Below are 12,375 nucleotides of genomic sequence, written 5' to 3' on the forward strand. Positions count from 1 at the left end.
TTCATTAATTTTTTTTTTGCCCGTTCCTTATTCAAAGGTGATGTAACCTCTGCGATTCGCAATGGCCAGGTCTGCTTTCCCCACAGCTTTCTCCGTTTGCAAACCGTGAAAACCCATTAGTAAACTGGGCTCAAACCTCTTGAAAGGCGAGGGGGTGACTGCGGGGTGTGCGGGAGCGCTGCCATGGCTCGGAGCCCAAGACAATGGCAGGAGAAACCCGGGGCGGGGATCGGCGGCGGGGGCAGCGCTGGAGCTTCCCCAGGAAGGGAAAGGGGTAGAACAATTTTATTTGCTGCCCTGACGTGAGAAAGAGCTGTCAGTGCTTGATTCCCCCTCTTGTTGATGGCGCTCTCTGTGCCCTGAGGATATGTGGATGGCCATTTCGCAAGCGTCGGGAGAGCAGATGAGCAGAGGCTGGTGGGGCTGCCCCCGGGGGAGACACAGCCGCCCTGCTGGCAGGGAGCACGGGGCCGCGCTGGGCACAGCAGTTATCTTGGGGAAAAGCCTACTGACATGAATAAATGGGAGCAGGAGAGCTGCCGGTTAATAAAAATGGCTCATAGCAGGAAACACTGGGGCTGAGCGTTGGCAGCCTCACGGGAAGAGTCACATCACAGTCGTAAGAAGTGGCATTGCCCAATCTCATCTGCAAGATGTTTTCTGTGCCGCCGGTGGGGCTTTCGCATCGCTCAGCCACGCTCACCTGCCCAGGGCACCGCTAGCTGCGTGTTTTCCGTGTGTTCCTGCCACTGTGCCCTCGCCCCATGGATGGAGGCAAGCTGAGACGGGCGCAGGCGCCGGGCTGGTCCTGGGGAGCTCCCTTGAGCTGCAGGGGCTCTCCCCTCCACCTCCCGCCTGCGCCCGTGCTCTGGTTCATGTGGGGACGTGGCAGACCACACCAGGAAGCTGAGCCTGGTTGAACACAAGCCCTTGCATCTCCTGTTCAGCCGGCAGTGGCTGGTGGATGCAGCACCGGGGCCGGCAGCAGCGGTTCCCCGAGGATGGTGGTGGGCGCTTGGAGCGCATGGCTCACCTGCTCTTGGTCTGGGCTGGTCAAAGCTGAGCCAGCTCCGGTCTGGAAACCTGGCTGTCATGCTCTCATAGCACCTGAGATGAAACCCCCTGCTGAGCCTGTGCCGATGCACAGCTGGCACGTCCCAGGGGCCAGCAGCACCACCTTCACAAAGGTACTTTTCAGCTTTAGCTGTTATCTTGCTTAGGCCAACGTTTCCACGGATTGAACAGACTGTAGCAGAAAGTTGTTTAAATAGTCAGACTAATGTTGCCCTAAAGAAAGTACTGGTATGTTAGCAGGTGGGAGTGCAGCCAAACAGAAAAAAACAATAGCAAAAAGCCACGGTTCTCAGAAATCTACGAGCACGCCACCCTCAGTGCTGGAGAAGACAACCTCCAGCGACTGGCACCCTGACAACGGCTGTCACATTCATCAGTCGTTTGTGGGTGACGGTTTCCTCTGCGCTAACAGGAAAATGGCAGCAGGACAGACCACGCCGGGGGCAACTCACAGGCACGGTCTGCAGAGTTTCTTGCACACCTTCTGTTTCCATTAACGTTTTTTCCAGCCTGCGTCCTCAGCTGGCAACACTGACTAACCAGTGCCTCACCAAGGATGCTGCCCCACTCGTACCCCAGCCTCAAGTGTCTCAGAGCCGTGGGCTGCCCTTGTCACTCTGGGGGCTGCGTGGTGGTCCCTGGGGATGCTCCGGCAGGAGGGAGGTGCTGAGTTCACCCCGGCCTCTCCACGCCGGGGACATGATTCACCCTGCCCATAAAATAGTGGGATCATGTTCCTGGTGCGGGGTGATGGCAGCCCTGGCTGTTGGACTGAATGGGGTTTCTCTGTCCTGGTACGCCTGGCTTTCATTTCAAAAGTTGATGGTATTCTGGAGGTGAAGCAGAAGTTGTGAAGCTTGCTGCTTTCCAGGGTGATGCCGTGTTAAATAACTTCCCCATGACTTGCATGTGGGTAATTGCTGCTGCTTTAGCTCCAAAAACAGTTGGCTTTTGGAAAATTTTTATTCGTACTCTGGTTGCAAAAGCAAATGGTGGGGAATCCTCACCTACAATGGGTTGATGTGTCCTTAAATGCCACAGCCAGGGAGAAACGGTGATGCTCACTGACAGGTTTCAAGCAAGGGAAGGGTATTTGGTGACAACCAGCTACCCTGTCCCAGCCTCCCCTATGTTAAACCACTCGGTTGGTTGTTTTTTTTTTTCCTCTTGTGGGCAAATCATTTACTGTAATTTAATGATCACAACCACATAAAATTCACTTCCTTGTGGTAAAAAAAAAAAAAAGAAAAAAGGATTAAATGTCTCAGTTTATCTTTCCGTGTAGGTCACATGGCCAGAGCTGGTTGTAAAATGTTGAAAAACTAGTTTGAGGTGTACCCGGTGCCAAGTGCTGTACATTTCCGTATTCTCCCTCCCCTCCTATCGCTCACAAAGACGCCACAGAAAGACAAGGAAGTTTGCTTTCTCAAAGAGTGGATTTTTTTTTTTTTTAAATGAATTTGAAGCAGCATGTATTATGCTTAAATCTTATCCTTTAAGACCTCGGTGCTGCCCGAGTCCCAACCCCAAAAGGAACAGCCTGAGAAGAACTTATACAAAAGCCAAAATGTGGAACAAAGTCGCTTAAAACAATCAGAGTGTCTCAAAAACCCTCTGCAGGGACGGGGTCCAGGTCTCTGTCACCCCGGTGAAATCAAGAAATGCGAGGTGAGCTGGGCAGGAGACCCTTGTGCAGCCTCTTGTGCAAATAGCGATGCTCTTCCCTGTGGTTTTGGGGTACATACGCACCCCTTGGAGCCGGGCTGGGGGCTCACGCAATGGCGAGGTGGCTGAACCTGGCGAAAACCCACCTGCCAGGGACGGTGAGGAGGTTGGTGGGTTGGATCTGCAACTGGGAATTTGGTTCCTGAGTAAAGGGTGATGGGCGTAAAGGAGTTTGAGACTCTGAAACAGCACAGTGCAGAACAGGACTTGGTTTTTCTTCCCAACTGCAAATTATAGCGGATTTCCATGATTTCTTTTTTCTGCAAGCAGCAGGCTCGTGTCGGTCATGTTCGAAGCAGCTCCGGGAGTTTCACCAACTCTGTCTGGAGCTGAGCCTGGCAGCTGGCGAGTCCTCGTCCACTGCTCCCGGGCGGTGGCAGTGCCGGTGAGTGCTGAAGGCGTGCTGGCACCTTGCTCAGATGAAGTCTTTGTTATGGGTAACTTACTCGTGGGTGAAACTCAACCCTCTTGTGGGACCCGGCCTGAGGTCTGTGCTCTGCTGAAATCCTCTTCTGCTTGGTGTGAGAAAAGAGCGAAACCACAGGAAAAGCACATTGCTAATTAGAGTGTAACTGCTTTATTTAAAGTACGGTTGACAACGTCTTTGTCAGGCAGAGTATGGATGCTGTGTGGTTGCAGGGAAAACAAGTGGTAGGTTCTGAATGATCTTCCCGTAGTGCCTATGGGAAAAAAGGAACCTTTTCCCTAAGCTGAGATGCACTTAATATTGCACCTTTGATGCCTACCGTAATGACGTCTGTCATCACACAGGAGTTGATGATAGTGGTCACCTTGCTGGTACGGGATTGCTCAGCATCAGAGGCATTTAAAAAGCATCCCTCTTTCTTCAATATCGAATACAAAACCACAATTTGATTTCCAGTCACTTTGCATGTGTGTATTTGACTATTTCTGCCCCTTGCAGAGAATCAGCTTTTCTTTGCCGCATATCGTATTCAGTATATTCCCCACCAAAAGAGAAATAAGCTGTGAGACCCAAACAGACTGACAGAATTATTTCTTCCATTTATTCCTGTTTTGTAGGACCATGAGAAAGAAATCCTGATTGGGATGGAGTGGGAGGTCTCAGCTGGGTCAGCTCTGCTTACCATCCCCACCGTCTGTGTGAGAGCAGGCACAGGGCTGGGGGATCAGCTCTGGTTGTTTCCCTTTCCAGCCCACTCTCTTCCCCCGTCTGCACTCTGGGGAGGGCTGGCTTGAAGGTGAATGCAGTATCTGCCAGCAGAAGCAAGACCAGCCTCTCTGGGCATGTCCCTTCAGAAGTGCTAGGAGGGGAGATGGGGTGCGTAGCCACCGCACTCGTGTCACTACAATTCTGGGTGCGCAAAAGAGAAAAGCAGACAAGACAGCTACAGGTATTTTTTTATGCCTTTTCTGGGTGTTGCCTAATGTACCCAGCCAACGTCCTCAGTTTGACAGGCCACTAGTGGGGAAAACCCCTGAATGTGGCCAGATACATCACTGGGGGGACCACCTCCGTGGAGGGGACTCCAGTGGGGAGAGATGTGCATCCAAATCAAGGACACAAAACAGTTTCTTCCCTGCCACCTATCCTCTCTCACCAGCTTTCCCACAGGCCAGGGCCTCAGGATACCACCGCATCATCGCAGTTTCCCAGTCTGTCTGGATGATGCTTTCTCCAGGTATGTCTCCATCATCAAACACCTCATGACTCAGGCTGAAAGTCCGAGTCAGACATAATACTCTTCCTCATCTTTCATTTTTGACATGTATGCCAAGCCTGAAGTACTTCACCTCGTGCTTCTCGGGGCTCATCTTTCAACATGAGAGCCTTTGGGTGTGCTCCAGGGCCTGCTGCAGCACTGTGGCATCAGGGCATGGCCAACAGCATTGCCAGGACACCGCAGGAGGAGGTATGTCTGCATGGAGCGTGGGGCGTGCCACAGCGCTCTCAGCCTGTAGCACTCCATCCTGTGGATGCAGGGATGGACGGTCTTTCTTTGGGAAGAGTTTACTGCAATGCTTTGGGTGGTAGCAAGAAACTGCCCAGCTGGTGGTAGTGGAGGGTTAGTGGAAGGGAAGCCTGGACTGCTTACATGATGCTATTGCATGTTTTCTTGCTTGGATATGTCCTTGGTGACCTGATCGTTGATGAGGTGCTGGTGGTCCCCAGCGTTTTGTCTGCCAGAGCCCTCCTGAGTGCTCTGCCAAGCTCTCGGCAGCTGCACCATTGCTGCTTGTTGGACTGCAGGGTGCCAAGTGCCTCCACGGCGCTGCCTGGATGCCAGCATTGCAGCTGCTCACTAGGATTGTGTCCCTCTGCATCCTGCACAAAGGCTGGTGAGCCAAAGGATCTGCCTGCCTGGAGAGAAGCCAAGCCTTGAGGGAATCCTTAACTCATCCACATGGCTGGAAAGCTCTCCTGCGAGGGACAGCAGCCGAAAAGTCAAAAGCTAGAGAAACTAAGGATGCCTCGTTTGTGTACAGCCAGCGCATGCAGAACAAGTTTAATGAGTAGTCCCTTGTCATTGCGTGCCCCGTTGAGTGACTGCAGGACACCCTGGTCCATATCCTACAGGTTTGCGACAGGAGTGAGAATTGCTCATTGTAATTATTGCTTCAAAGCTTTGGAACAAAGGAACTGCTCTAAACGTAGGCTGGTTTACCTCTGACCAATTTAAATGCATCTCTCTCTCTCTGCTGGTTAGCTTGAGGTCACTCCTGTGGCTTGTGTAGGCTGTTTGCAGGTTTTTTTTTTCATGCTTCAGGAAGATCTTCTGGGTTACCTGTGGCTTCCTGCTTCCCACCAGCGTGCAGATCGCAGGCAGCGGCTGAGCTGACGCTGAACTCCAGCGACATTGCAAGAACGTGCAAGGACAGGCTCAAAGTGCAGCCTGGCTGGGCAAAAATTACACGTGTGTGTTTGGAAAGAGGTAATAAAAAATTAACAAGTGCATATCTGGCTTCAAAGTAAAGCTACAACTGTGGGCAACCAGACCATGAAAAGTGACACAGCTTCCTTCGGCGTGGCGACCGGCTGCATGCAGAAGTGCGGGAACAGTTATGGTGGGCACAAGCCCACAACCCACGTTTGTGATCCTGCCTCTCCAAATGCCCTGGGGAAAGGTGGCTGTGGGGACCTCCGGGCAGACGGAGGTGAAGCTCCGGGGCCGGCCATGGGGCAGAGCATCGACCGGCACAGCCTGTTTAGATGGAGGCATCTGTCACTGCCTTGGGAAGACGCGGCCGTTTGGTGCACGTGGGACAAACCTGAGGACGTCTGAGCATTTTTCCCCATGAAGTTTTCTGGTGAAGATGGAGTCCGTGACCTCTCGCCTCCCACGTGCAGGATCCGCAGTTTGGCCTGAGCGAGGACTGCGAGGCAGAGCTTCTGTCTTCTTTGATTAGGAAACCAGTGAACTCCAGTCCTGGTTCTTCTGGCGGGAGGAAAAAAAAGTAAATAGTCTGATCTAATTCATCTGCTCGACAGGGAATACTTCATATGGAAGTACTTCTACAGTACCAAATTTCTAAAAATTTCCATGGTCTCTTTGCTATCTTGAATGACCATCATTGCAGGGCACAGCCTGCCTTTGTGCCAGGAGGGAAGGATTTGGTGCCACAAAACAGCCTTTTTTCTTATTCCCTAACTTGCAGCTTCTCCCTGCAGCACCCCTCCGACCACTTTGTTGCCAGGCAGGACTTGGCCCTGAAACTCAGTCAAGTGTGATTCAGCATTTAATTGACACACCTGAGCATAAAACCTGACTTTGCTGGCTTTTAGATGCCCAGCAGAGGTAGATTCTCTTGTTACAAGGTCGATCTGGGGTATATTTATTTTACAGGTCAGCACGATGGGCCAGTTTGGTGGCTGGTGGCACACAGGGAGCAGAGAGCTCAGTGGGTGCTCAGGACCCAGCCAGACCAGAGACGTTAGGGGGGTAACACCAGCCACAGGGAAGGAGATGGGGTACCACATATACCTTTTCAGACATATCAAAAAATGCATTTTGCATATACTTTGAGCTCCAGTGCTTGCATAAAATGAGATGTTGCAATATCAGAGTGGTGTTAATCCACTTGAATTTCTTGTTAATCTGTTTGTATAGTAGCTGTATCACAGTTGTGTTAATGGGTGGTGTTTCCTGAAGAAAGTCAAAGCTGGTTTTTAGCGATTTAGGTCAATACCAGCCAGGGAAGTGCACCTCTGCCCTGCAAGATCATCAAGAAAGACGTTCAGAAAGGGAATGGGATCGACTTGGCAGTGCGGGGAGTTGTCACAGTGCCCAAGGGCTCAGCAGAGCTCCTGACATTCCCAAGGCAGCAAGGTCATCTTGAAAGCATAATTGCATTTCTCTGACGTTGTTTATGTTAATATCCTGAGAATGACTTGCATATTTCAACCTTACGATGGGTTAATCATTAATTAAGATCTGACAAAACTGAAGTCACAAACCAGCAGTCCAGGAAGATAAAAAAAATTCTCTTATAAAGTGTCCGTTTAGAAAAAGCTGTGTAGATTCATTTTAATTGTGGGCAGCTTGGATAAAGGGAAAGGGGAAAGAGCCAGAAACACGTGTCAGTGTGGCACAGTTCTTCACCTCACTTGGAAAACGTTGTTTTTTGTGAAGGGCATGTCTCATGTCTGAACACCTGAAAAGGGCCATGGTTTGCTGGTGGTTTCTTTCTCATCCAAGTAAACGTAGGTGGACCTCTGGTGAGTGGAAAGGTCAGCAACGAGTTGCTGGGAAGATGTTAGTCTTCTTGTTTGACTTGATGATTTGTCTGAGAGGGGAGGTCCTAATGTGGCCATATCTCCCTGAAAGCTGTTTTTAGCATCATGTTGATCACCCATTCCCTGAGCAAGATAGATTGACCTGTTGGTGGGAATGATTTCTGGGACACACAGGCTCCTACACCAAACCTGCAATGTTTATACAGGGAAAACAGGCAAAATTAGGTGATTCCATCCCTTACCCCCAAATCCTACCAAAAAAAAAAAAAATTAAAAATGTATTTTCTTTCCATTTTCTTGCACAAAAAAAAAAAGACTAGGGAAACCTCTCATGATTAGTGTCCTTCGGGAAATCCAAGGCATGTTGGTGTGAAGTGCCTCGTCCTAATTGCATTATGAGAAGTGATGCTAGAGGTAGGACGTTGCAGACCCTTTTTCTTTCTTATGAGGGATGTAGAAGCTTATGCAGTATTTATTCTGGTCTCCTTCCCTTTCGGGTTATTCACCCTGAATAGAGGTGGCCAACACCTCTCCCATCTCTGCTCTGCCTCAGTTTACCTCTGCTCCCTCACACCGCTCTTCTCCCCAGATTTGGAATTTGCACCAAGTTTTCTCCGGCTGGACTTACAGAAAGAGCCAGGATTCTGGAGGGATTTTTGGACTGCAAATACTGCCAAGAGGTGCAGCTTAGCTTTCTGTGCGTTTGCAGGATGGAGCACGCCGAGATGATAAACCACATCCCAGTCCACAGCGCTTCTGCCCCGCCGCGAGGACGTGCAACAGAGCCACAGGGGTTTTGTGCGCTGGGTGGGTGGAAAGCACGGAGGGATGCCAGCTTCAGCTCCATCCGCATCCAGGCACCGCCTCCAAACTGGATGTGAAGAGATTTAGGCCGATCAGAGGCTGCTGGAAGAATGGGGAGATGCCCAGTATGCCTGCTGGGAAGGTCACTGTCCTCTGCAGGCGGTGGGACGGGGGAGCCGGTGGGACGGTGCATCTCCCCTCCCCGCTCCCTCCTGCCCCCAGCACCCTCGCCTCAGCTCGGGGTGGGGGCACAGCCTTGGCAGAGTGGCTAAACCTGGCAGTGGGATGTTGCAATGAAGTGACAGTCTCCATTTTTGAAGAATGCTTTATTCACTACATCCTAGAAATGTACCGTAAATGGAGCAAGAACTAAATAAACTCAGAGGCTTCCAACAGTACAGAGAACAGAGATACAATAAAACACCTAAAATATCAGCTCTTTTGAGACTAAGGCACACTAGTTTTGTTTGTTGTTTTTTTTTTTCAAATATATTTTTTTTTTCTTTGAATAGTTTGTTCTTAACCTAAAGATGTTCACATTTCAAGTTACCAGACTTACCTCAGTAGTAGTGTACATGAAATGGTTTAGAAGCAAGTGTAAAAGACAGGCAGGGGCGGGAGGCTCAGCGTGACCTGGCTGCCTGCGTCCCCACGTCCTGCCTGCGTCCCCACGTCCTGCCTGTGTCCCCAGGTCCTGCTTGCGTCTCCTGCTCCTGCCCCGGCTCAGGCAGCACCCACCGGTGGCCTGGGGTGCCTCGGGATTTGCCCTCCTTGGCTTCTTTCTCTCCCTGCCACCTCTGCCAGCGGCGGGACCCTCGTCCTACCATGGGAAGAGGGTGAGTGGGAAGGGAGCCATCACCCTTCATCCCTCCTCTGTGGGTCAGCCATGGTGTGGGGCTGGAAAGGGGCCGGCGGAGACCCAAATCACTGGACTGCCTTTTCCCCACCCCGGGGGTGTTTGTGCAGAGCCCACGGACCCATGGCGGTTTTTAGTGTCGAGCCTTCGCCGGAGTGCTGGCTGGGGGCTTCCCCCTGTCGGGGCTTTGTCCAAATCCCCTCCTCAGGGTGAAGGTCCGGGAGCGCTTTCAGAAGCAATAAAAATCTGCCTGGAAGGGGCCAGAGGGGCAGAGTCCGACCTAATGGTTAACCTCCTCACAGGGCTTTCGCTAAGGGGGCGACAGGGTTAAGGAGAGCTCAGCTGGGCCGAGCAAGAGCACCTAGAACAACAACCGCTCCCTCCATTTTGAGGCAAGGAAAGAAAAAAAAAAAAAGCGTATTAATTAAAAGGTCACTTCACTGAGCTGGACGTGGTCTGGAAGTGGTTCAGTTGTCAAAATATACCCAATAGGAAACCCCTTCGGTTGGTACCTACACCACAGAAAGCAAAGGAACGCTGTTTACTTGCTCCCTGATTCACACCTCCTGCCACTGGAGCTGTGTTTGCAGGGCTGATGCACTTCATACAATGGGCAAGATATTTCTATACCGGTTTACTACAGTTTCATTCACCGCACTACTAAATAAAAGCCTTTAAACAGGCCACAAAACACTGCAATAATATATTTACTTCTTAATAAAACAAACTTCTTAATAACATCGCAATAAAAGGTTTTTGTTTTGTGGCAAACCACATACCATGTAAATTTGCAACATAAAATGACTTTAAAAATGTATATTAAAAGATATTTACAAGCTCTATGTCTTAAAATCATCGGGTCTAATCGCTCCCACCCCTGATGTGCATGTACAACTCCAGTCGCGGAGACGAGGAATTAAGCGTGGAAGGGAGGCCGGGAGGGAGGCTAGCCCCGTTTCACTAATTCCAGTATCACTACCACCCCTAGTACCTGGGAAATTTCTCTCGGAACATGATGGAGCGATGGGTAAGGAACGCTGCGCATCCTCTGGGCGAGAGCGCGCCTGCTCTCGCCGACAGCAGCATACATTCTCAGTCACTACAACACATACTTCAAGGAAGAAAATAAAGAGCGTTGGAAAAGAGCCTAGGCTTTATACTGGATGAAGATCTAAGTCAAGACGTCTCGCGCGAAAATAGCGGCTACTCGTTTCTGCACGTGCTTCAACTATGAGTAGCTTCAATAAATAGAAAATCCAGTTGTTAAGGAAAACTCTGAGCCTTTCCTTTACTGCACACAAGCCTGCAGGTCACACCGTGAAGATGTTTGTGTGAGGAGGCTTTTTGGTTTTTTTTTTAACCTCTTTCTCCCAAGCAGGCAATATTAGTTACTTCTGATTTCAAATAAGAACAAGCAGACTGTATTAATGCCAGCACAAAAATGCAGAGGTCTCGCACATTTTTCAAATTGCACTTTCCAGTATAATTTTTTAAATAAGATACTTGTTGGTTTTTTCCTTAAAAAAAAAATTCTAAAGTATGTATTCTTTAAATATTGAATATATTCTTCAAAATATATTGTTAAAACTTTCCCTAGCTGCTCAGGTGTGCTTTTTAATATATAGCTGATATATTATTAAGGGCACTACAAAATAGACATCTCTGGAGTGCAGAAGTTACTAAAAAATAACCTTCATACCACAAATATATTGAAAATATAACTGCTAAAAAAAAAAAAAAGACCCTATGCAACCCCACTAGGATGCGTATAAATGCACGTCAGCGGTGGGCTGGATGCATCGAGGTCCTTTAGAAATGTATGAATACAGGCACGTTAAATTTTAAAAATAGCCTAAAAAAGTTAGTGAAAACTTCAAGCGTAGAAAATATTTCAAACACGTTTTTTTTTCTATGACATTCTTCACTTTCTGCCTCAGTTTACCGAGCCCAAACGTTTACTCTTTCGCAGTCGGTTCTTTCTTCATAAATAGTAAAGTGTTCCTTCAGTGTGTGTTTCTCCGCCGCCCTCCTCTGCCGACAGTCTCAGTACGTCTGGTAGACGTCATGGATGGGGACCTGGATGGTGGCGGCCGGGAACGCCGGAGGGATGTAGCCGGCGTATCCCCCATAGGCAGCAGCAGCGGCGGCGGCGGCAGCGGCATTCTTCTGTAGCGTGGCTATCGTCGCTGTCGCCGCGGCGGGCGCTGCAAATGGCACGTAACTTGTCCCGTAAATCCCGGCGGCGGGGATTCGCTGCACGTTGGGAGCCATGGTGTACACCGGCGTGATGGGGCGGCCCTGGAAGGAAAGCGTTGGGTTCAGACCTCAAAAAAAAAAAGTCCTTAAATGCTGTACTATCCTGTTTCCACCCCCTGAATTGTGAACCCCCCCAGAAGGGGAGGTGATAACGGGAGGGTATGAGAGCTAGGCCATCACGGGGGGATGTTCCCTCCCTCCCAGATTTGGGTCCCCCATAGCGGGAGAGCAACTGTCCAAAGTGCAGATGTCTAAGAGAGGTCAGATGAACTGCAGGGCTGCTGGGCACCGTAACATCCTTGGCAGCATCTCCTGAACAGGAGCAGGGCAAGAGGCCAGGCTTTCCCCCCAGTCCAGGGATGCAGAGCAGGACGTATGGGAAGCAGGACGTATGGGAAGTGGGACGTACGGAAAGCAGGACATATGGGAAGCAGGACTCGTGTGCTGAACTCACCTGGAAGGGGGGAGGCGTTGAGACGGCCGGTATTACAGCTGCGGCGGCGGCTGCCGCAGCGGCTGCCGCGCTAGCCGGATCCTGCTGGACGGCTATAGGGTTAATGATGTGCTCGACAGTGTGGATTTTGCCATCTTCCATCATCTTGGCCGGTGGAGCAGCCTGAAACATGGAGTACTGGGCGCCGATGGCAGGGATGGCCACTAGGAGAGACCAGACACATCAGGTGTGTTGGGAGTGGCTTTCTAGGACCATCTCAAAGAGCCCTCCCTCCTGGCTGCGCAGGCTCTCCCACAGCGGTCCCGCACTGCTCTCATCAGGGCAGGTAGCCCCGTGTGCTGGCGGGGGACCTGGAGCACCTCTGTCCTCCCCACGGGTGGGAGCACCGTGGCTGATGCACAGTGAGGGGCTCGGTGCTGCCTGCTCTGCCCAGCATTTCCCCTCATGCTCCTGGCACGGATGTCCCAGGGCCAGAGCCCTGCTGGGGAC

The 12,375-nt window shown here is 50.7% G+C and overlaps 1 protein-coding gene across 7 annotated transcripts in view; it reads right to left on the reverse strand.

Annotated features, from left to right (window-relative positions):
* Positions 1-8,629: 8,629 nt before the first annotated feature.
* RBM47 (RNA binding motif protein 47) overlaps positions 8,630-12,375 on the reverse strand; it is an 81,675-nt gene continuing 77,929 nt past the window's right edge. For all 7 annotated transcript variants that reach the window (XM_063336579.1, XM_063336581.1, XM_063336580.1 and 4 more), the window contains 2 exons: positions 11,887-12,089; positions 8,630-11,474 (listed from right to left, as the gene is read on the reverse strand). In XM_063336579.1, the coding sequence (XP_063192649.1) occupies positions 11,220-11,474; positions 11,887-12,089 (458 nt within the window). In that variant the 3' untranslated portion in view covers positions 8,630-11,219. The remainder of the gene's footprint in view (positions 11,475-11,886; positions 12,090-12,375) is intronic.

This window comes from Chroicocephalus ridibundus, chromosome 5 (assembly GCF_963924245.1).
Source record: "Chroicocephalus ridibundus chromosome 5, bChrRid1.1, whole genome shotgun sequence".
NCBI classification, from domain to species: Eukaryota; Metazoa; Chordata; class Aves; order Charadriiformes; family Laridae; genus Chroicocephalus; species Chroicocephalus ridibundus.